Genomic DNA, 24,063 nt, shown 5'->3' with positions numbered 1-24,063 from the left:
TATGGGATTGATATTGAGGGAGTTCAGAGGCCAGTCGATATGCTGGAAGTCAGAACTGTGTTCCTCAAACCAGTCCTGCACAAGTGCCCAATAGCTTGGCGCATTGTCATCTTGGAAGACACCATCGCCATTTGGGAAAAAGTGTAACATAGTGGGGTGTACACAGTCAGCAAGCATTTGACAATAGCAGAGACCACTAATACATTGTTTCTTCCACATGCACCAGAGGTCCAAGTTCCTGCCAGTGAAACATGCCCCACACCATACAACCACCTCCACTGGCCTGCACTTTTAATACCATGCATGATGGATCAAGAGCCTCATGTTGTTGAAGCCAAATCCGTACACAACCATCCATGGTATGGAGTAAATAATGTGACTCATCCGACCAGCACGCCTTCTTCCAGTCTTATAACTTCCAACTTGCATACTCTTTGCACCAGACCAGTCTTTTATGCCAATGAACCTTGGTTAGGAAAGGATGCCGTAGGGGTCGTCTGCTGGTATAACCCATACATGGTAGCGTGCAACGCATGGTCATACCAGATATTGTTCCGGGTTGGCCCATGTTGTATTATCAGGTAGTAAACTCTTCAACTCGTGCAGCACCTGTACGAGTCGTCAGATCTGGCGCTCACCTCCTAACATCAGCTGCCGGGTCGTTGTTTGACTATTTTGATGCCAGTCCTGGTACAGAGGCTCTCAAACACCCTACCTGGTCAACCGTTTGGGAAATCGAGGCACCAGCTTGTCGAACACCCACAATCTGTCCTTTATCAAAGTCCGATAAATCCTTCCTTTTACCCATCACATTCGGAATTTTACTATCTACCGAACCACTGACACCTTATCTATGCTACGTAGGTTGACTAACTCTGCAATCTCGTACCTTGCATGGTCAATGGGTCGCATTCAGTTTTCATGGGGTGGTCATAATTCAGTGATCATTCAATGTACAGTAATTACCCCGCCTTACGCTACCCCGACTTACGCGAACTCGGAGTTACGCGGTTCTTGATTTTTTCGTTTGGCAACGCTGCCGCCCACTATCTTCAAGGTCGTTTTTCATATGTTATCGATATACGGTGCGACGGCGGAGAATGAGAGCGAAAGATGAACAAAATTCAACTTTGCTGCTTTTATGTTTTTTATATCAGTGAAGGGGAAACACATTTCACCATAATAACGTAAAAACCAACACAATTCCAGCTATCGGTATAATCGCAAATGCAATTAGATCGAGTTTACTACCAGTTTATAACAGATTTCACTAGCAGAAACGCAACTGGATTTTTATTGTTTTATGGTAGTAACCCCTAGAAATGTGAGGTGTTAATAGTGTATCTCTGCCTTTATGGTGTTGTTTATTCAGTTGCTACATGCGCGCAGCTTTGTTTATGCGTATCAAGCGTGCCTCCTCGTTTTGTAATTGTGCTTAATTCCCTAAAAATTAGTAAAATACTTAATTAAAAGGTGTGAAAAGGAAGCGTCCTGGTGAAGACACTGCAGATTCAGAGAGAAAAAGAAAAGCAATTATCGATAAACAGAGGCGGACTGGCTCAAAAATTCTTACCCAGGAAAATTTATAGTGGCCTCATACTATGGTTTATGGCCAAAATCACACTGGCCCACCGGGGTTTCCCCGGTAAGGCTTATGGCCAGTCCGCCTCTGTCGATAGAGAAAAAATATGAAATTGTGAAATGCTTTGAGCGAAATGAAAGACCATGTGATATTGCACGTGCTACAGGCTTAAATGAGGCAACGGCGAAAAGCACATGACAATTGCAAACTTGACATGTTGAAAATTGAAAAGGGCTTAAAAATTTTAGAAAACATAGACTCCAATGAAGAACGCGTTATAGCTACAAAGCAAGGAATAAAAAAATTATTAGCTTGCTACGAAGAAATTCTGCATGAAAAAAAGCCGCTGTGTCGTCAGACGAATTTGTTAGATTTTATGAAGCCATCGACATCGAAATAACTTTTTTACGTAAGTCATTTGTTTTTTTTAATACATATTTTGTATTAATATGTATAAAGAACTGCAATTTTATTAATATTTTTCTTCTAAACTAGTGTTTTTGTTAGCCCTTGGTCCCAATTAAGCAAAATTTATATGTATTTATATGCAAAGTTGTACCCCGACTTACGCGAATTCGACTTACGCGATTTTCGTCGGACCCACCTATCGCGTAACTTCGGGGTATTACTGTATATAGCATTCTGAAGGACACACAGCTTGGCTTTGTTAAGGATAAATCATGGTTAACTAACATAGTAGTCTATTTTGACACAGTTACTAATGAGCTGGATTTAGTAAACAATTTTGATGTAGTTTATTTGGATTTTAGCAAAGCATTTACTTGTCCCTCATGAGAGAAATTTCAAGGTCATGAGAGGTTACTGTAAAAGCTTGAACATGTTGGGATTAGTGGTAAGATTCTAAGCTTCTAAGCTGGATTACTGGGTGGCTGCAGGACAGAAGGCAGAGGATTGTGATTAATGGATATTCTTCAGATTGGTGTAAGGGCAGGAGTGGGAGTCCCATAAGCATTAGTTTTTGGACCACTGTTGTTTCTCATTTTCAAAATGACATTGATGAGTGGATAGAAGGCGTGATGTCAAAATTTGTAGATGATGTAAAAATTTGTCATTAATGATCTATGCCAAGCAGCACTCCTTCAGGTTGATTTGAACAGACTTCAGAGATGGTCAGAGAAGTGGCAGCTATGTTTTAATGATGCTAAGTGCAAGGTGTTGAATTAAAAATAGTTGAGGAGGAAAGGAATCTGGGAGTTATAATATGGGCAGATGTGAAGTTTTTTGAATGGTGTAAACAGGCAGCCAGGAAAGCCCATGGTGTCCTATTCCTATTGATGATTTATTGAAAGTTGTCCTGTAGGATAGGGAGGTAATTCCCACTGTATAAGGCAATTGTAAGATCACATTTGTAATACTGTGTTCAAGTATGGAAACCTCATCCGAAAAAATACATTGAGCTTCTTCAAAGGGTCCAAAGACGGGTAACTCACTTGGTGAGATCGCAGAAAGATAACCTGATTGACTGAATGAAGGATAACCAGAAGGATAACACTGATTGAGGTTTATAAGGCTCTGAGAGGGATTAGTAAAATGAATGAAGGTGGAATTCTCACTGTAATAAAGAATTCCAGAACTAGGGGTCATAGATTCAAATTACGGGGGTTGAGATTTAGATTAGATTGTAAGAAGTTTTCTTTTAGTTGGTGAGTCATTGATTGCTAGAACAACTTGCCCTCACAAGTAGTTGAGGCTGAATAAATTTTGAGTTTGAATAAATTCAAAGGTCAACTGGATAGTTACTTGTATGAGGTGGGAAGCATGTAATTTGCAATTTCTTATCTACTTATAAACATAAAAAAAATTTACTCACACACGTATACATCCTTAACACACTTATACAGTTTATTATGCAGACTATTCTCTTATTGGGGCAGAAAAAAACAAGACATGCACTCACACACTACATGATCAACTTTCATACAAAACAAACATACACATTTACTTGCACTTATACATTCTCAGCCACACACTTATACAGTTTAGCATACATACATACAGAAGGTCATATGGGGGAACAACAGGCAAACAGGCATGCATGCTTCATGTTTTCAACTTATGTTCACTCAGTCAGTTGTACTAAACAGTTTGCCCTAACATTGAGCAGAGAACACAGCAGACAGGGCTCCAAGGTCAATTTATGTAGTTTGTTAGCATTTATTTGATTAATGATTCAAGCCAGATATAATAAGACGTCTAGACTTTACCTTGTCAATAAGTTCAGCTTTTATCTGAGAAATACAAGTTTATTAAATTCCTTTGATGGTAAGACAGATAAAAATAAGTTATAATAAACAGTTAAAATAAACCTACATCAAATAAGTGTGGATGAGTGATAGGTTAAGATTTGGGACCTAAAGATGGTTTTATTTTTCGGACTGTGAACTTTTTTAAAATGGCTATCATTATTATGTTTGGACATAGGAAAACATAGGAAATTTCAAGGTCATTAAATTTTTAAGGAACTATAATCAGTCACTGGGAATTCTTAGTAGAATAGTTGTGCTACCTGATAGTTTTGATGTAGAAGTTTTCAGGATACCAAATTGTATTTAAAAATACTCACGTGTTGCTGAGTTATACTTTATTGGTATTTTCAAGGTCACAATAATTCTACCGAGTCAGCCATTTGGATGTTTCCAGGAGATAAAAGAACTACAGCAGTGCCACTTGTTTGTTCAGTGGTGACTAGAAATTCGGCATAAATTGTGTAAAATTATTAAATTGTGACATCACGAGGAAGCTTCTTCACTGAATAAGAGCTACTCCATTTTATATGGCTGCGGCAGGTTTAATAGATTGGCAGCTTAAATCCCAAGCCCGGATAAATGGTGAGGGTTGATGTCAGGAAGGTCATCCGGTTAAGAAGTTAATCCAACTAGAGGAGAAGAAGAGGATGTAAAGTGTGAATTGGGAACATTGAATGTCCACCCCATATAATGTAGGAAAACGTGAAGATGAAGAAGAAGAAGAATTATAACTTATTTTTATCTGTCTTCCTATCAAAGGAATTTAATAAACCTGTATTCTCTATTTCTGAGAAAAAGCTGAACTTATTGACATTATGAACTCTGGGAACATAGGCCTTTTCCGTTTCCATTTCAGGCTTTACCTTGATGTGAAGTCATGTCACGGGTAGGTTTGAGACTAGGCGATTGTCTTCGCCTAGCCTCAAAGACCTGTTGGGAGAAGTGAGTGTAAACCATATAATTGTGCTCCTGGTAAATGAGGAGATTCTCGCTTACTACATATGTGTTTCTATTTTTGTCATAAGTATGTTTCTATGGCTCTGGTAATTGGGGCAGTCATAAAGAATGTGTGCTCAATCCTCATCAGCATTAGGGGCTTTTGAAAATTTTGTATGAGTCCTAATTGTCATAGCTTGCCATTAAAGGGGAGATACCCCCCCCCCCCCATTATTATAAAACTAGTGTATAAACCAGATGTATATACCAGGGAGGGACTTTGTTGCTAACTAGGGTCACTTGCAGTAGGAACCTCCTAGTGGCATCCTCATTTGTGGATTCATCCCATCTGGTTTGCCATAGTTGATATAGGCAATTATGGCAAACCAGATGGGATGCCATAGTTGATATAGGCAATTAAGTATCCCTTTCCTTTCTTGTTTAGTGTCTGCTTTTAAGGGTAATCCCCGAGATAATATGATACAGTGGAATTTCAGTTGCCTGTATCATTCCAGAAACTGGCAATTTCTGCCTTTCAAATGCATTATGCCTGTATCACTTTGACACCAGTTATAGTACAGTAATACCCCAAAGTTACGCGATAGGTGGGTCCGACGAAAATCGCGTAAGTCGAATTCGCGTAAGTTGGGGTACAACTTTGCATATAAATACATATAAATTTTGCTTAATTGGGACCAAGGACTAACAAAAACACTAGTTTAGAAGAAAAATATTAATAAAATTGCAGTTCTTTATACATATTAATACAAAATATGTATTAAAAACAAATGACTTACGTTAAAAAGTTATTTCGATGTCGATGGCTTCATAAAATCTAACAAATTCGTCTGACGACACAGCGCGTTCTTTTTTTCACGCAGAATTTCTTCGTAGCAAGCTAATAATTTTTTTATTCCTTGCTTTGTAGCTATAACGCGTTCTTCGTTGGAGTCTATGTTTCTAAAATTTTTAAGCCCTTTACAATTGAGCCCTTTTCAATTTTCAACCTGTCAAGTTTGCAGTTGTCATGTGCTTTTCGCCGTTGCTTCATTTAGGCCTGTAGCACGTGCAATATCACATGGTCTTTCATTTCGCTCAAAGCGTTTCACAATTTCATATTTTTTCTCTATCGACAGAGGCGGACTGGCCATAAGCCTTACCGGGGAAACCCCGGTGGGCCAGTGTGATTTTGGCCATAAACCATAGTATGAGGCCACTATAAATTTTCCCGGGTAAGAATTTTTGACTCAGTCCGCCTCTGTTTATCGATAATTGCTTTTCTTTTTCTCTCTGAATCTGCAGTGTCTTCATCAGGACGCTTCCTTTTCACACCTTTTAATTAAGTATTTTACTCATTTTTAGGGAATAAAGCACAATTACAAAACGAGGAGGCACGCTTGATACGCATAAACAAAGCTGCGCGCATGTAGCAACTGAATAAACAACACCATAAAGGCAGAGATACACTATTAACGCCTCAAATTTCTAGGGGTTACTACCATAAAACAATAAAAATCCAGTTGCGTTTCTGCTAGTGAAATCTGTTATAAACTGGTAGTAAACTCGATCTAATTGCATTTGCGATTATACCGATAGCTGGAATTGTGTTGGTTTTTACGTTATTATGGTGAAATGTGTTTCCCCTTCACTGATATAAAAAACATAAAAGCAGCAAAGTTGAATTTTGTTCATCTTTCGCTCTCACTCTCCGCCGTCGCACCGTATATCGATAACATATGAAAAACGACCTTGAAGATAGTGGGCGGCAGCGTTGCCAAACGATAAAATCAAGAACCGCGTAACTCCGAGTTCGCGTAAGTCGGGGTATTACTGTATATGCAATTTCCTATGCACTGTCTGAGGAGTGCAGACATATACAGCAGAAATCTCAAATTTGGTATCCTTGGAGACATAGCACATTCTGGATTTTTTAAATTTCAGTTCATTTTGAAGGCTATGCATGTAGACTTCAGTATTTGGGGTAATTTATTATTTTTATTAGATAATACAGTAGCTCTGATCCTTAAATCACAGTATTAAACCAAAATGTTAACCTGTATACCAGATTGGTCCAGTGGGTAACATACTTGCCTAAGAAATAAAGGTCATAGGTTTGAATGCTCTCTCTAATGTAGGTGTTGTAATTGTCCAATATTTTTTAATACAATGTATAAATAGTTCAAGATGACTCCTTAATTATTCAGAATTGGACCCATGTTTACTTTTTTTTTACTCAAAATTGCCTCAGAAATCAGCTCCTGAGGTTAGGCCATGTCTTTGTGAATCACCCCCTGTATTGCAGATGAAGTACTGGATGTTATATTTATTGATGTGTAGTAATTATAGGAATAACTTTTATGCTCAGTTTGAGCATAAAAGTAATTGCTTTTTGAGTAGTTCCTTTTTTTATCAGTTTACTAAATATATAAATCATGAATTATTACTATTGCTTAATAAATATTAATCACATCAGAAATGGGAAATACATGTTACAGTTCGATTTTTAAAATCCAAAAAAAAAAAAAAAAAAAAATGTATAGTATATTGACAGCAGATGAAGGCTGTGGAATTTAAGATCAAGCCAAGCTGCATCACATAACCGCGCTGTATAACCTTGGCGGCCAGTAAAATTTATGGCTGTTCAGTTTCACCCACGTAACAATGGATGTAACACACAAGGAATGCCGTGCTGTTTTCAAAATTTGTTTCTGTCTCAAGAAAACATCATATGAAGCATATGAAATGTTAAAAGAGGCTTGTGGTGAATCTATGCTTCCATATAGCATAGCTCGCAGGTGATTTTGAATGTATAAAGATGGATGTTATTTAATCATAAAACTTGGCGGTTGTGGAACTCTAACCACTGCTGTCACCACAGAAACCATAAATACTACTTCCGTAATTATGAGAGAAGATTGTCATATAACAGAAGGCAACTGGCAGAGATGTTGTGAATATCAGTGGGAAGCACACATGGTATTCTCCATGACCATTTACATATAACACATGTTTGTGTACGCTAGGTTTGAAGGCTAACCCACACCTGAGCAATGGCAGGTTTGCACGGAGTTTTTCAGTAACTTCAATGGATGGTTATTGAAGATGGTGAGATTCTGCACAAGCTGATGATGGTGGATGAGACATGGTTTCATACAGTGGTGAGCTGTGATTATTTTAGCAATGGGCTCGCACTTTTGCTGACTTTTTGATGTGAAACATCCTTTGGGGGTGAAGGGGGGTTACCTACCGAGTTAATCTGATCGGTCACCTTGGCGGAAGTGACATCATCTATGGCATCTGCCAGAGCCACATCTCACGCAAAGACCACTAGTCTGTGTGGAGCACTCACTAGTAGTATGATTAGAGTGCATGATGCATTTTTCATGACCAGTATGATATCTTGGGTTCTAACTTATTGGAATTTTTGAATAGTATGACATCACAATCATACTTCCTGAAGTTACTACTGCAGTACGTGTGATTGCAAGTATTTGTCGTATGACTGCAACAATACAAAGATTTGTCAACAATTTCTTATTCCATCTCGAATTTTCGCATACACAGCTTTAGGTGCCCCGACATTTAGATACGTTGCAGTAGTATACGTCTCTTACTTTAGTTATCATAAATACTTTGTATATTGTCTTCCATAAATTATGGAAATTTATGAATGAGATCAATAAAATATTTACAATACAAAAGCTCTTATTTCGTAATCAATATATACAAATCAAAATATCTAAAAGAAACGCGAAGGCTGTTTCGCATAAAACCATTTACCACGTGTGCTCTGCAGATGCGCAACTTTTTTATTCTTTTTTTTTTTTTTTTTTTTTTTTTACAACTAGGGAAATATAATGGATGCATTTTTTTCATAATATTTTAATATTGTGAATAAAAATATTTCCCATATTACAAATAACAAATTATCACAAAGCATTCTAGAATATAAAAACAAATATTACATAAAAAACAAACTTCTAGAAAAGGTACACAAAAATCACAGATTACATGAAAAAAATTATTGCACAAATATTCAAGAAAATTTTATTCTAAAAATTGCCGTATGCAATTTACTTCTTTATTAATATTTGTTTTTGATCTTCTTTGCTCAATAGCTGAGCTGTTTTTACGGAAGAATAATTTGACATAATGATCCGGATCAAATTGAAGCAACGGTTTTCCATTTAGATGTATGGTCATCATAATTTGCAACATGTTTAATTGTCAACATTATTCATTCATTCACACAATATTATTCGTTACGCTGAAAGCTCGGTCAGCTTCAGCACTGCTAATCACAATGGTTTCAAAGATATTTCTGGCTTTCTTAATTGAAAAGGGAATTTCACTCCATTTTAAAGATGAACTGTCTTCGACAAAATCTCTAAAATCATTAATTTTTATATCATATTTTATCAGAAAACAAATTTCTTATTCGGTTTTCACCATCTTGCCACCGAGATGAAAGTTCTTTCATATTCCATGATTTCCAGAAGCATATGTTTAAAATTTCTTTCAATGGTATCGTTAGTTTCTTTATTTAATTTAAAATCACTCTGTTGCATTAATAACTTGTCACGAGGTAATTTTACTGTTATTACTTTCTATTTTGATTCCTTCAAATTCTTTTCACTTGAACATGCTGTCAATTTTACCGTCATAATTTCCTTCAGAATTTTTCAGATTAGCAATAGCATTGATAGTTCGAATAATTACTTTATCTGCTTTTACCATAGTGAATCTGTAAAGCTTCTGAAATGTAAGAGAGCTCCTGCAGGATGTCTATCATTAGTGCTAAATGGTTAAGAAATTCCAGATTTAAAAGTTGATTTAATAATCTGGAATATTTAACTTCTTATTCAAAATGTTTGCACAATAGAGGATAATTTTCCCATAATCCGCAAGCTACAAGCTGGTCATCATAACCTGAACACACAACTAATCTGTATAGTTTCCACATCAAGTTCTCTAGCAATCATCTTTAATTTGTGCTGGTTTTATGGAGATTGGTGATATAATGCATACAGTTGTTTTTTGTTTTTTTTTAATTATTGCCCCTATGCCATTATATTTTAGAACATTTTGTACACAGTGAAAGCCCCAACAAAATTTCAAAATCTGCCAACATTTCATCTTCGTAAAGTTTATATATTTTAGTTGCCTCAATCCCCCCCATCCCCCTACATTGCTGCTGTCACTAGTTCTTCAAATATTGTGCAAAATCTTGGAATCACACGGATATTCAGCTACTGTGACCATGTAAACATAGACGGGAGAAATTTACTGGAAGGCTTGGATCACTCACTTCTCCGAAAAACATACGCCTGTTTGTCGGAGTAGACGAGGAACCACAACACAGCTTGACCAGAGGCTATTATCCATGTTGGGAATCTTCTTAATCCTCTGATTGGCTATGGAAGGCATATTGAGTAGCACGACTTCTCAGTGTGACTGCATAGGTTTTACAGACACCACTAACATTGTGAAACGGTAATCCCTTTCACCCTTAATTTGCACTTTCTAATTACTTAAAGGCCAAAGGTGAGAACAATGCATATAAAGTTGTCTCTCCTAATCTGTTCATTACATGGAAATTATTTTTGTTCAACAGAAACTACTGTATTTTGAATGTAATTACCAAGAGGAATTTAAAAAAATTCGATATCAAGAAGTTGGTTAAACAGAGGTCTTACTGTAATTAAATCAAAAAATAAGCAATTTTAAAATACATAACTGATAGATTGTCCCATTAAAATGCTGGAAATGGGGCCCCACTCTCCCCACGTACTTTCGGCTCTGGATACTCAATAATTGCATCCAGGATTTCATTTGTAAAATGAATGATCATCTCAACAATGGGCTCACAAATTTAAAAAAAAATAACAATGGGCTCTCGTGAGCCCACTATAGCTCACCACTGGTTTCATATCAGCCCAGTGAGTAAGCAACAAAGCTCTGCCTACATCATTGCCAATGCTGAGAAAAGCAAAAGTTGCGGCTTCTGCAGGAAAGGTTATGGTCATCTCTTTTTTTTGACATTCAAGGAATGATTTATCAGTGTGTTGTACCATGTTATGCAACTGTTATGAGACTGTACTACAGAACTGTACTGCACACTTTGCGGGATCACATTTGTCACAAATGACCACAGCTGTGCGCATGTGGATTGAGGCTTCTTCACGACAATGCGAGACCCCACTTTACTCATCATTGAGCACTTAGCCAGCATTAATGTCAAATATGTTCCTTATTCACCCTATAGCTCTGACCTTGCACCCTGCAATTTTTTTTATTTCCAAAGTTATAAAAGGAGCTGTGAGGAAAACATTTCTAGTTATCAGAAGTTGTAAAAGACATTGGAGGCTATTCTCAAATGCATGTCAAAAAATGGCTTCCACCATATTTTTGAAGCATGGAAGAAACAGTATGTGCATTTCATCAAATAGGGACTACAGGATCCCTTGATTCGTGCGATTAATTGGTTTTGTGAAAATGGCGCGCTATGCAAAATCACCCTAATCAAAGTTAATAATCATTACAAAATAGCCTAATTTGTTCCAAGACCTACCCAATATACCAATTAATATTTTTAAAAATGCAGGCAGTTTTCGCTTTACGAGTTCCCAGGTTTACGAGTTTTTTTTCTCCCCCAAGTATCAACAAAATTGAAAATATGAACATTAATTGCAAAAAATGAATGTTAAACATTCAAAAATACTGCATTCCAAACCACGTGTGTAGCTATACAGTGTACCCTGATTTATGATATTAATCAGTTCCAGAGAATGATTTATCAGTGTGTTGATAAACCATCGTATCATTAAAATATCATAATGTGAACCCAATAACACATTGTTTTTTGGTAATTCGTTTCAAGATCTTGGAATTTAAAGTTTTTGCTGTATAACTTAGCTATTTATTTTTCTAAAATGTCATTTTGAAGGTCAGGAGCATGACCTTAAGGCCATATAAAAGGTTGTGAGTGTGGTTTGTAAATTGTATTAGTTGCCAATTCAGTTATGGTGAAATGTGTTTCCCCTTTACTGAAATATTCAATTGTATAAAAAACATAAATAAATTTTCAGAATCTTCTCTTCATTTTTTTTTTTTTAAGCTTCATAAACTTGTTACTCCACGCGAATTGTGTTAGTTGCAATTTGTGTGTGCCTTTAAAAAATGCTTATGCATGCAATCGTGAAATTTATAATTAAAAGAGAAGATTATCTTGAAAACAAACGCCTCTTGAAACATTTCTGAAGAAGACGACTCCTTGGGCAACAAACCAACGAGTGCCGAACCAATAATGAGTGATCTTAACGTTTGTAAGTCGTAAATAATTTCTCTATTATTATAATTTGCTTGATTTTACAGGCTACGTTTTCATTTTTTCTATAAATCAATCATTGTTTAAACATAAACTAATTATCTAATTAATTTCATTGTTGAGAATGTAACTCCTATTTTTAACCTTATGTCTATGGGAAATAAATTCCCGCTTTACAAGCACGTGCTAGGAACAAATTAACTCATAAAGTCGAGAACTACCTGTACGTTTTATTATGGCAATTTAATGTACAACAGTATAAAAGCAAAGGATAATTATAAATATTTGCAGTACAGTAATCAAAAGTTTATTGAAATTAAAAAAATTACAATATATAAACTCACTTTATTTCTTTGTAAATATTTCAAAAGGCTGGTTTGTGCAGACATTAGCATTAGTAGAGGCATTTGATGCAAGAAAGCAAGCTTATGCAGCATCAGCCAAAAAAAAAAAAATAAATAAATAAAAAATAACCACTTCCACTTCCACTTCACCCCTCTGTTCGTTCGAAATACCTGTCCAGCTGAGCCTTAAACTTATTTAGGCTATCAACTCTGTTCGTTCGAAATACCTGTCCAGCTGAGCCTTAAACTTATTTAGGCTATCAACTTCCACGACAAGGGATGGAAGTCTGTTCCACCAACCAACCACCTGCTGGCTAAAGGCAAATTTCCTCGCGTCTATCCTACATCTGTCTTTCCTCAATTTGAATTTATGCCCTTTCAGGTGAGTATTCTGAGCAAGAGGAAGAATCCCAACAGCATTGAGCATGCTCAAACCATTCAAGGCTTTATACACCTCTATCAGATCACCTCGCTGGTGCCTAGTCTCCAGACACTGTAATTTGCAAAACTTAAGCCTTTCTTCGTAAGAGCACCCCTTTGTTCCATTCACCAATCTTGTTGCCCTTCTCTGTACTCGTTCCAGCATCTCTACATCCTTCTTGAAATGAGGCCTCCCGACCTGTATACAGTACTCTAGGTGTGGCCTGACTATTGCCTTATACAAGGGAATAATCACCTCCTTATCCCTGCTAGAAAAATTCCTATATATCATCGACAATACACCATGAGCTACTCTTGCAGCCCGTCTGCACTGCTCAGAAAACTTCATATCTGCCTGCACAACCACCCCCAGGTCCCTTTCATTCTCTACCACTGTCAGTGTAGTACCACAGAGTTGATACGTTGCTCTGGGGTTGCTGTTTCCCATATGTAGTACTTTACATTTGTCAATGTTAAACTTCATTTGCCACCTCTGAGCCCATCTGCTCAACCTTTCCAGATCCTGTTGCAGTAGCATATTGTCAGTAGTGTCCTTGACAACCCTGCCAACCTTTGTATCGTCTGCAAACTTGGACATTAAGCTCGATATACCATCATCAATATCATTTATAAATACAGAAAACAATAATGGACCCAATACTGAACCCTGAGGGACTCCACTAATAACATTAGTCCACGATGAGCAGTGTCCATTGATTACCACTCTCTGTCTTCTCCCCTTCAACCACCCCTTTATCAATAGCAGCAATTTGTCTCCAATGCCACACTGCTCCAATTTGTGCAGCAGTCTTCCATGTGCAACAGTATCAAAAGCCTTTCTAAGATCCAAGTATATAATATCAAAGTTATTCCCTGCATCCAGTTCTTTTGCGACTGCATCATAGTATCCAATCAAATTGGTCAGGCAAGACTTCCCCTTAACAAAACCATGCTGTGTCCAAGCTATAACTGAAGTCTTGTCTAGATGATCCTGCAGTGCTTCTTTAACCAGTGCCTCCATTAATTTTCCGGGAACAGAAGTTAAACTCACAGGTCTATAATTACTTGTGTCGCCCTTTGATCCTCCTTTGTGAATTGGGGTGACATTTGCACATCTCCAGTCCATGGGTACTTCCCCTGAGTCCAAGGAAGCTCTCATAATTATGGCTAAGGGTTTGCTTACTTCCTTTGCTGCCTCCTTTAATATAACTGGATAGATCCCATCCACCCCAGGTGCCTTTCTTGTATTTATCTTCAACAATTTCTCCTCCACTTTACACTCAGTTATTACAAGATTCTCTAGCTTACTGCAGAGTTGAATACAACTCTGGCATTCCCCTCGATGAATAACTCCTCATGTGTGAATGTCGATGCAAAATATTCATTTAGTTTGTTAGCTACCTGAGCAGGATCATCAACAGTTGACCCATCGATATCAAGTGGACCAATCTGATTCATCCCCTTCCTTCTAGAGTTTACATAAGTAAAGAACTCTTTGCTGTTTTTCTTTGCATCCCTTGCCAAAGATTTCTCGTAATCTGCCTTTGCCTGCCTAACCTCCTTTGTAACTTGGTTACAGATCAACTTATATCTATCATAGGCTTCTGTGTCACGTGTTAATTTATAGGTATCCCAGCATTTTTCTTCTCTGCCATATGTCTCATTAGTTCATCTGACATCCACTTAGGCCTAACCTTGAACAATATTTCTTAGTTGGTATGTAAAGCCTAGTTGCTACCAAGATAAGTTCTTTGAATGCTTCCAGTTTTGAATTTGCTGTTGGTAACATCATCAGTTGGTCCCACTGTATAGAATTTAAATACTGTCTCAGACCATCGTAGTCGCCTTTACGAAAGCAATAACCCTTCCCTTTATCCCTAATGGTAGTTACCTCTTTGAGTAAATCCCACTTCAGCACACTGTGATCACTGCCACCTAGTGGTTCATTTACCTGCAGATTCTTAATGCATGAAGAATCACTACTGATATTCAAATCAAGAGTATTACTCCCTCTAGTTGCCTCCCGAACATGCTGATGTAGTAAACAATCATCCAATAAATCCACAAAAGCCTTGCTAGTGTGAGTGACCAGCCCCCAAATTCCAGTCAATATGTGGGAAATTAAAATCCCCCATTATAAGACTCTCTGATTTACTGGCCCACTCTATTTCCCTGTACAATATATTATTATACTCATCAGAGTCATTAGGCCTATAGCACATTCCTACTCTCAATTTTGATCTCCCAGTGCTTATGTCACACCAAACTGACTCGACACTGCACTGTCCAGCAATATCGACTGGCTTCACTTCCTTGGATTTTATGTATTTCTTAACTAATGGCATAACCCCTCCTCCCTTTCTATCCTGTCTATCCCTTCTGTAGACATTGTACTCCCCAAATTCCAGTTTTGCATTCCTTATATCTGTGTGACACCACGTCTCTGATATCCCCACAATATCTGCCTTTGATGTTTTGAGCAATACCTCAAATTCATCAAATTTATTTACTAAACTCCTAGCATTGGTGTACACGCAAGTATACATGCACCTGTTCTTTTTCTTAGCTACCCTAACACAACCCATGTGTTTACGTGTACCCAATGATTCCCAGCAGTCTCTGAAATATCCTGCATCTTATTTTCCAGGCTGTGGCTCATTCCAATAGGAGCAGTGCAAGAATCACTTTCACCTCTGCCAGTGGTGAAAGTGATTCTTGCACTGCTCCTATATATCACTTTCACCTCTGTCATCTATTAGTCCTTGTATCCCCCCAAGCTAGCAGTTTTCCAACCCACCTAACTCTCGATAGCATCGGAAAATATTCTTGCACCCTTTCTATTTAAGTATATCCCATCCCTGTAGAAGGTCTCTCCAAGTACAGACTCAAGGGTCTGTACTTAACAAGTACAGACCCTTGAGCCTTGCACAATCTCTCCAGGGCCGAATTGATCGATAGGGATCTCATCATATACTCCCTCCTATTGTGTCTGGGCAGAATTGCAGACACTTTCAAATTCAACCCTAATTCACAGCTTTTTTTCAACAGTGACCTGTACTTGTTAAGTAATTCCGCCAGTCTCCTACTCTTAATATCATTAGTGCCAACGATATTATCACCTTTTGTGCCCTTAAAAGATGATATCCGCTCTACAACATCATCAACCTTTGCCCCTGGCAGACATACCCTGATCCTGTTCCACCTATCCTTTTTACAAAGCATGTTTTCCGTTTCCCTGACAATAGAGTCTCCAACAACTACTAGTTCCTTGGGGACTGCCGCTGTGTTGCGTGATGACCAAGTGCAAGCTCTGGCATTGATGTGGGCAGCTGAGAGCTTGATGGGCCCCTCACTTTTAATCCTTCAAGGGCATGCACCCTGTCCTTCAAGCTCTCATATAGGCCCATAACAGATGTCGCCTGATTTCCTTACACTCCTTGCATCGCGCACACACAAAACATCCCCCATGGCAGTATCATGTCCCATACCCGACTGCTCCACAAACATCAAGCAAGTAGTGCATTTTAATAGGTTGCGATTCGGGGGGCAACTGCCCCCCTCAGTTCTCCCCTGAGCCACAGCACTCCCATTAGCTTGAGCCTTTTGCTTTGCTGCTCTAGTCTGAGTCATGATTTCGATTTAATTTCAATAAAATTTCAATTTCAGTACAAAATTAAAACCCTAAACTTATATCCCAACACAGTTATAACGCTATATTTATGTTTCAGTATCGAGTGTTAACTATGGAATCCCTTTATATAACTTCCCTATCAAGTTAAGTATTAATTATTTATTTTTTACTAATTATTTATGTTATGTAACCCAAGTCGTTATATGTATAGTTAAAAGTACAATTTAATTGACAATCTCTCCAGGGCCGAATTGATCGATAGGGATCTCATATACTCCCTCCTATTGTGTCTGGGCAGAATTGCAGACACTTTCAAATTCAACCCTAATTCACAGCTTTTTTTCAACAGTTACCTGTACTTGTTAAGTAATTCTGCCGGTCTCCTACTCTTAATATCATTAGTGCCAACGATATTATCACCTTTTGTGCCCTTAAAAGATGATATCCACTCTACAACGTCATCAACCTTTGCCCCTGGCAGACATACCCTGATCCTGTTCCACCTATCCTTTTTAGTGCATAATGTTAGAAAATATTTCAATTGTAATAATACACGTTTGAAATAATCCATTTCTTTTTATTTTCTTATGGTAGAAAAACAAATTAGCTTCCCACACTGTATCTTGCGTTCGTTTTTGTTTATTTCTCGATGGAGAAAGCATGAAGCGACACGAAATAAACAGGAACTCCCTTTTGCGAACAGAGCAGCGCGCTCACTAAGAAAACAAGCGATGTTTCTATAATATTATGCATACTTTAGCATTGTATTTACATTCGTAGCTTAGTACTGGCTTTCATAGCATCACCAGCTTCAGTTTCTTTAGGCCTAGCCAAAATACCGCACTAATCGAAAATTGGTAACTAAATGTAAACCGCGCTAATTCGAGTCTCGTGCTAATCGAGGAATTCCTATACTTTGTAAAGGACCATCAAAATATGGATGATTAATAAAGATATATTGTAAAAAAAAACAAATTATAATCATTCTTTATTGAACAACCGTCATAGATCTAAAGTACGTGTCACTATTTGTTTAGTTTATTAAATCGCAAATATTAAAATCATGTTGAATTTCAATTTTTATTAAAATCCTGAAGAAAATATTATGTCGAGGTTTGCACTGTGAAGTGAAAGCAATTATTTTTATGTATTATTAGTTGATTAGTTGTTTACTTTTCAGTGTTCTCCCCAGAAAATTTTGCCAGCTGGGTGGCATTATGAAGTAGACAGGTGAGGAAGTGTATTGCTTCGCAGTATTATAAAATTTTCTGTTATTTATAAATGTGACTTAAGCGATCCATATTAAAAATTAATTGCATAATTTAACATTATATGCTACTGTCGCATTGACCTCGATCGCATAGTATGTTCGAATTAATATTGATTGAGATCAGTGAGCATTACCATACTGTACTGCGAGAATCGCTTAAATTTTATCCAGGCAGTCAGTTAAATTCACTGGGCAGTGCGCCCATTCGATAGGTCCTAGGGAAGAACACTATTTTACTTCTGTTATTTACAGAAAATCAAGAAAATCAAATGTAATACACTGCAAACATTTTGGGTTTACACACAAAACTCAAGAAATTCTCTGGAATTCTGATCCAGAAGTTCATGAATACACACACACACACACACACACACACACGCACACACCAATGAGCCAAAACATGACCAGTGAGTTGTTATGCAAATCGAAGCAACTGCAGGTGAACTACAGCGTGTGCCCAGGTCGGGACACTGTATAAAAAACACCTGATACTGGGCTCCGTTAATCAGTGTTACTCTTGTTCTTCAGATGGGAAAGGCAGCAGAATTAAGTGAGTTTAAGAAAGGCCAAATTGTAGTGGCCAGACAACTGTGTCAGAGTATATCCGAAACGGCACGGCTGGTGGAGTGCTCACGGTTAGCTGTGGTTAGTACCTACTGAAAGTGGTCTGAGGGGAGGAAACCCACAAACCGCCGGCGAGGTGTTTGATGACGGCCACGGCTTATTGATGTTCGAGGTGAGCGAAGGCTCTCCCAGATGATACATGGCAACAGAAGAGCGACTGTGGCGCAACTCACCAGTAATTGAATGCTGGTGACAGGAGTAATGTGTCACAGCACACAAAAATCGAATCCTGCTGAAAATGGGGCTGCATAGTTGCAGGCCACTCAGAGTCCCCATGCTAACCACAGTTCACTGGCGACAGCACCTACAATGGGCATGCGAGCATCAAAACTGAACCTTGAGTGATTGGAAGAAGGTCGTCTGGTCTGATGAATCACGTTTCCTTTTGCACCATGTGGACGGCCGGATACATGTGCATCATTTACCTGGGAAAGTGATAGTGCCTAGATGCACCATGGGAAGAAAACAAGCTGGTGGCGGCGGTGTTATGCTTTGGGCGATGTTCTGCTGGGATACCCTGCATCCAGTCATCCGTGTGTCAGGCACTCTGACATCTACCACCTACCTAAGCCTCAATGCTGACCAGGTACACCCTTTCATGGCAACGGTCTTCCCCTCTAGTGGTGCCATCTTTCAGCAGGATAATGTGCCATGCCACACCACCCGGATTGTTTGAGACTGGTTCACAGAACACGAGGAAGACTTCCAGGTATTGCCCTGGTCTCCAAATTCCCCAGACATCAATCCCATCGAGTAGCTGTAGTTTGTGTTGGAACAGCAACTCCAATCTGCAGCATTTCAACCATGGACCTTACAGGAGTTAAAGGATCTGCTGGTTACATGTTGGTACCCGATACCACAAGACACATTTAGAAATCTTGTAGCATCCATTCCTCGCTGGGTACAAGCTGTTTTGGCTGCACATGGAGGATGTTTGTTGTTGTTTTTTATTTGGTTTTTGGGAGCATTGGCAACTAAGGCCATATTGATCCGGGGATATGCGGTGGTTATTCCCTGACCTTTCCGCATCCTCCATATTTGGTGGTCTCGGGCTCAAACCCCGGTCTAATCAAGAAGAGTGTGCTATGCACGGCTGTGCACATGGAGGACCAACGTCATATTAGGTAGGTGGTCATAATGTTTTCGCTCATTGGTGTATACACACTATATTATGGTATAAGGAAATTAGCACTGTATGCACTAGAATGGAAATTAATGTGCTTATCGTTGAAGCTTCTGAGAGGATTTAAAAACAGAGATAGCAAATATAGTCAACAGCTGTTGAAATAGTACTCTGGAAGGAGTATGTTGTTTTATCAAAAAAAGCTGTTTTATCAGAACATCAGCAATTCCATGACTGCACTTAGAGAATATTGGGTTTAAAAGGATTGCATAGAGGAGCACACTCTTCTCAAATGGACTGCAGAAAACGTGAAGAAAATTTTTAAAAAATGGGCGACTTATCTGTAGCTCATAGTAGAGGATGTCAATAGTCACTGTCTGTTATTGAAGAGATTGCTGTGGCTGATAGCATAGTATGAAATCAACATTTGTCCATTTGCACTAGGGTAATATCACGACAGCTTAACATTCCACATTAAACTGTTAGACCATTTGTAAACTCCTTTGATTCATGTCCTGTAACAGCTAATATACATTTATCCTCATCAGCATAAATGTCTTTGCTCTGCAGATTTTGGCAGTGATGGTGTTTGATGACATGTGGCCAGCGAACATTTCATAGACCACTGCACCATATTTCCTCTCAAGTGACAGTGTGCATACAAAGAAGAAAAGAATCAGACACGTAATGAACATGGGAAAGTGGACCAGAAAATAATCCAGCTTATGAAAAGAGAATTCTCATTCTCTTTCATCTTTATAGATGAAAGAGAATGAGAAGCATACCTACACAAAGAGAAGAGTAGATCTCCTCACAGTGAACTTTTGTATGGTTCAGCCATGTGAACAATGCTAAACAATATGAAATTAGCAATATTGAAATTAAGATTGTTTGTTCTAAAAACTTTCCAGTTAAGGCTCCTGGAGTTTTATAGCATATAACCCAGTAATTTTACAGAATGTGCCAAGAGAGTGCATTGAACCACTAAAGTTAATTGTGGAGGCATGGTTGGACTCTGGCTAGATTCCTTTAGATTTGAGAAGTGCCACTATGTCACCAATACATAAAAGGCTGTTCTAAGAATGAAGCGAGTAACTTGATGGTTGATGACTCTCATTATCTGTTGCAGTACCACCACTTTGCTAATTGGAGGCACGAATTGGTGAAAGTCTAGTCCATGTTTAGTCTCTAGAGAAAAGCTCTGCCAATGCCCATCCAATTGTGCAGCATGATTGATGTCTTTTTTTCATTATGGAGAGATCCAATCTTCCTTACGTTTTGAGGGTACAGCTCTAAAACATTGTAGGCTATCTATAAACAGGCCTGCTTATAGATAGCCTACCAGATCAAACCTTTCTTGATAACTTCTAGGAGGCATTCAGATCAGTTAGTATATAATCTTGCTGCATCTACTTTGTCAGATAGTAATTGGAGGAAGTCTGAGTAGTGAGTGGGGGGGGATGTTGTTGAGGCTATATTATGTCAAGGAACTGTGCGTATGCATTATTCAAAAATTTCATTACTTCATACATACCCCCCCCCTACTTTTACTTTATCTACTAAATGTATCATGAATAGTGAATAGTCAGACTAATAGAACAAACTGATGTCTATTTCCATTTATAGTTGGCCATGACCCACTTCTTGACAGAATCCCAATTATTGGTTAATTCCGCCACTGCTCATTTCACTTGGCTTAATTATTTGCTGTACGATTCCTTTTGCTTCAAAGGTGGTACTTGCATATGTCTGCACTGATATTTCCTGTCAGAAACTTAGGTAATTTTGAATATCCTCTTTTCAACCTTCTCTGGCTTAAAATCTCTCTACCCCATTCTGTCAGATTCATCTGTTGTCCCTATCATTTTCCCGACTCCACTAATCACATAGAACTCTTGACTTCCTTTCTCTGAAAGTATGGTATGCTAGTACGTATGGTGTGGTACGGTACGGAACGGTACATAAAGTATGGCATGGTTCCACTGTAAGGAACCATCATCAGATGTGTAATTTAAAAACTGTCTGATGCTACTATAGTCACCTTTACGAATGCAGAAACCCTTCCCTTTACGTTTCTGATTCATTCATTCTGACTTACTGGCCCACTGTATTTCTTTGTACAGTTGATCATTGTATTCATTAGAGTCGTTAGGCTTATAACACACTCCTACTCTCATTTTTGCCTTTCCAGTGCTTATGTCACACCAAACTGACTCATGACTTATGTTTGCATAAGAATGAATATTTTACAATACATGGTACTACTCCTTAAACTACTCCTTTTATCATCTTTATCAGTGTTTAACCAATTTTTAACCCACTCTCTGTTAAATAGCTAAGTAGTAACTTAAATAAAATGCAGTGTACTCCACCTGAGAGAATTCTGTTTATTTGAAAATAGCTCAAGATGTGATAACTTCTCAAATCAAAGGTTGTTTTTATGAGCAAAGTAAATTCATTTTTAAAAGACTCGCTTTTCACAGGCTTAGAAATAGTAGGCAAGATGATTCTGCATAAATTTATATCTGTTATAAATATAATTCATTCTGTATTGATGAATTCTTTTAATAACCTTTATATAATTAATGTTTATTTACTTACTTTTAAGCCCCAAAACACCTAATGAGCTTGAAATTTATCAGACACCTCGTAAGGCATATGAAGATTTTTTTGCCACATTTCATCGCAGAAATGACACTTTCTATTTTGTCTCCTTTTCTGGGGTAAGTAGACTCAGTTAAATGGAACTTTTATATTATTTTTTTAACATTAAGGTGTTGAAAACAATTACACTGGTCAGCATCAGTTTCCTCCCTGAAATAATTTCTCTCGTAGGAAATATGTTCAAAAACTCAGTTATGTGTTTAAAAGAAAAGTTCTCATCACTCTCAGTTTTCAAATATGGTTAATGACTGAAAACAAAGATCTGTTGTTAAAGCTTCATTTCCTACATTCCCATTTAGACTTTTTTCCCTGAAAACTTGGAAGTGGTCTCCGATGAACATGGTGAAAAGTTTCACCAAGATGTTTCTCAAATGGAAAAAAGATACCAGGGGAAGTGAAGTTCAAATAGGTTGGGAGACTACTGTTGGAATCTCATACAGGAGACACCAATGGATGATTATAAAAGGCAAAAAATGAAAAAATTAGTGTTTTGTTATCAGATAAACATTTTTGTAAATAGAATAAGGTTAATAGATCCATTGTTCAATATTTATTACTTATGTAACATTTTCTTAAAATATATGAAATCTTTTTTACTGGAAACCTTTTGACTTTATTCCCTTCTCCTTTAAAATCGGTGGATGTTACAGCAATATGGTTGCCACATTTGAATTCAACAATGTCAAATCTACAAGAATCACCCTGAATTTTAACAGGAGCGAAAGAAAAAAGTTTTTTTGCCGAACAGGAGTTGATACAGTGGTTGCTGGTGAATTGTTTTCACTCTGACTTTGAAAGTTTGAGATGCACGTGTGCTTCTGCATTTGTATTTTTAAATAGTATTTTATGTATTCCATAATCATTACTGCAATTGTTTTGTTTATTAAATTATATATTATTTTAACTTTTAATAATATAACTTTTATTAATGGCAGTTCCATTCTCTGAGCAGTGAGATTAAAATTAATAAATATAATTAAAATACAGTAAAGCCTTTACTGTAATGAACCTCAACTTCAGAAATAATGGATATTGCCCACTGAACCAGGATATTCATCCATGGGAAATTGAGTGACATAATTGCTTATAATCTGATAGTATTTGCCCCTAGTTAAATTTATTTTCACATGAAGCAGAATTCCAGGGAGTCAAATTTTCCTCACCTATCAGTCCACCAGGTATGTCAGACTCAGTTGGAAGTTGTATAAACTCTAGTGAGGGTACTTGAGAGTTTGCCTATGACTAAAGCTTTTTTCAGTATCTGTATACGCAGCAAATTTCAGATTTCAGAAAGTGCAGTAAAATTTAGTATTGCAATATTTAATATATATATATATATATATATATATATATATATATATGTATATATATATATATATATATATATATTTATTTAATAGTACAGCAGTTTTTTATTTTTATTTTTTTTTTATTTAATAGTACAGCAGTTTTTCATAATATTCTAACAAAGTTCAGAATCTGTATATGTATTTCTATTGAGTTTAGTGGACAGTTGAGTCTCTTACCCACATCCCTTCCATACAGTCCATTAAATCAAGCTTTACTGCATTAGATAATTCTGGATATAATAGTTATTAAACAAGATAGTCCTTTACTCCAACCAGAATTTATCTTATCTTTACTTAATTTTCTTGATTTGAATTATGTTTTATTTATTTTTTTTTTATGTTAATATTTTCAGGATTAGATATTTGGACCAATGAAAAAAAAATGAATATTGTTTTTCTCTTCCATAGCAGCTACAGATAAAGTTTTACAAAAAACTGAGTGCCTTGCCAAGACCAATAGCACATCAATGACATAATTTGAACATATACACTCCTTCATGTCATTCATTCGTGTTGTGGTTAGGAG

General features: G+C 37.3%; 1 protein-coding gene across 1 annotated transcript in view; it reads left to right on the top strand.

Moving 5' to 3' along the window:
* Atf6 (bZIP_ATF6 domain-containing protein ATf6) overlaps window positions 1-24,063 on the top strand; it is a 273,849-nt gene that overhangs the window by 209,953 nt on the left and 39,833 nt on the right. The window contains exon 11 of the mRNA XM_090372442.1: window positions 22,133-22,247. Within this exon, the coding sequence (XP_090228568.1) occupies window positions 22,133-22,247 (115 nt within the window). The remainder of the gene's footprint in view (window positions 1-22,132; window positions 22,248-24,063) is intronic.

Source organism: Mastigoproctus giganteus, chromosome 4 (assembly GCF_048544385.1).
Source record: "Mastigoproctus giganteus isolate SK-2022 chromosome 4, ASM4854438v1, whole genome shotgun sequence".
In the NCBI taxonomy this organism is placed as follows: Eukaryota; Metazoa; Arthropoda; class Arachnida; order Uropygi; family Thelyphonidae; genus Mastigoproctus; species Mastigoproctus giganteus.
Note: the sequence above shows the minus strand (reverse complement) of the source record. Positions and strands in the feature narration are given on the sequence as shown.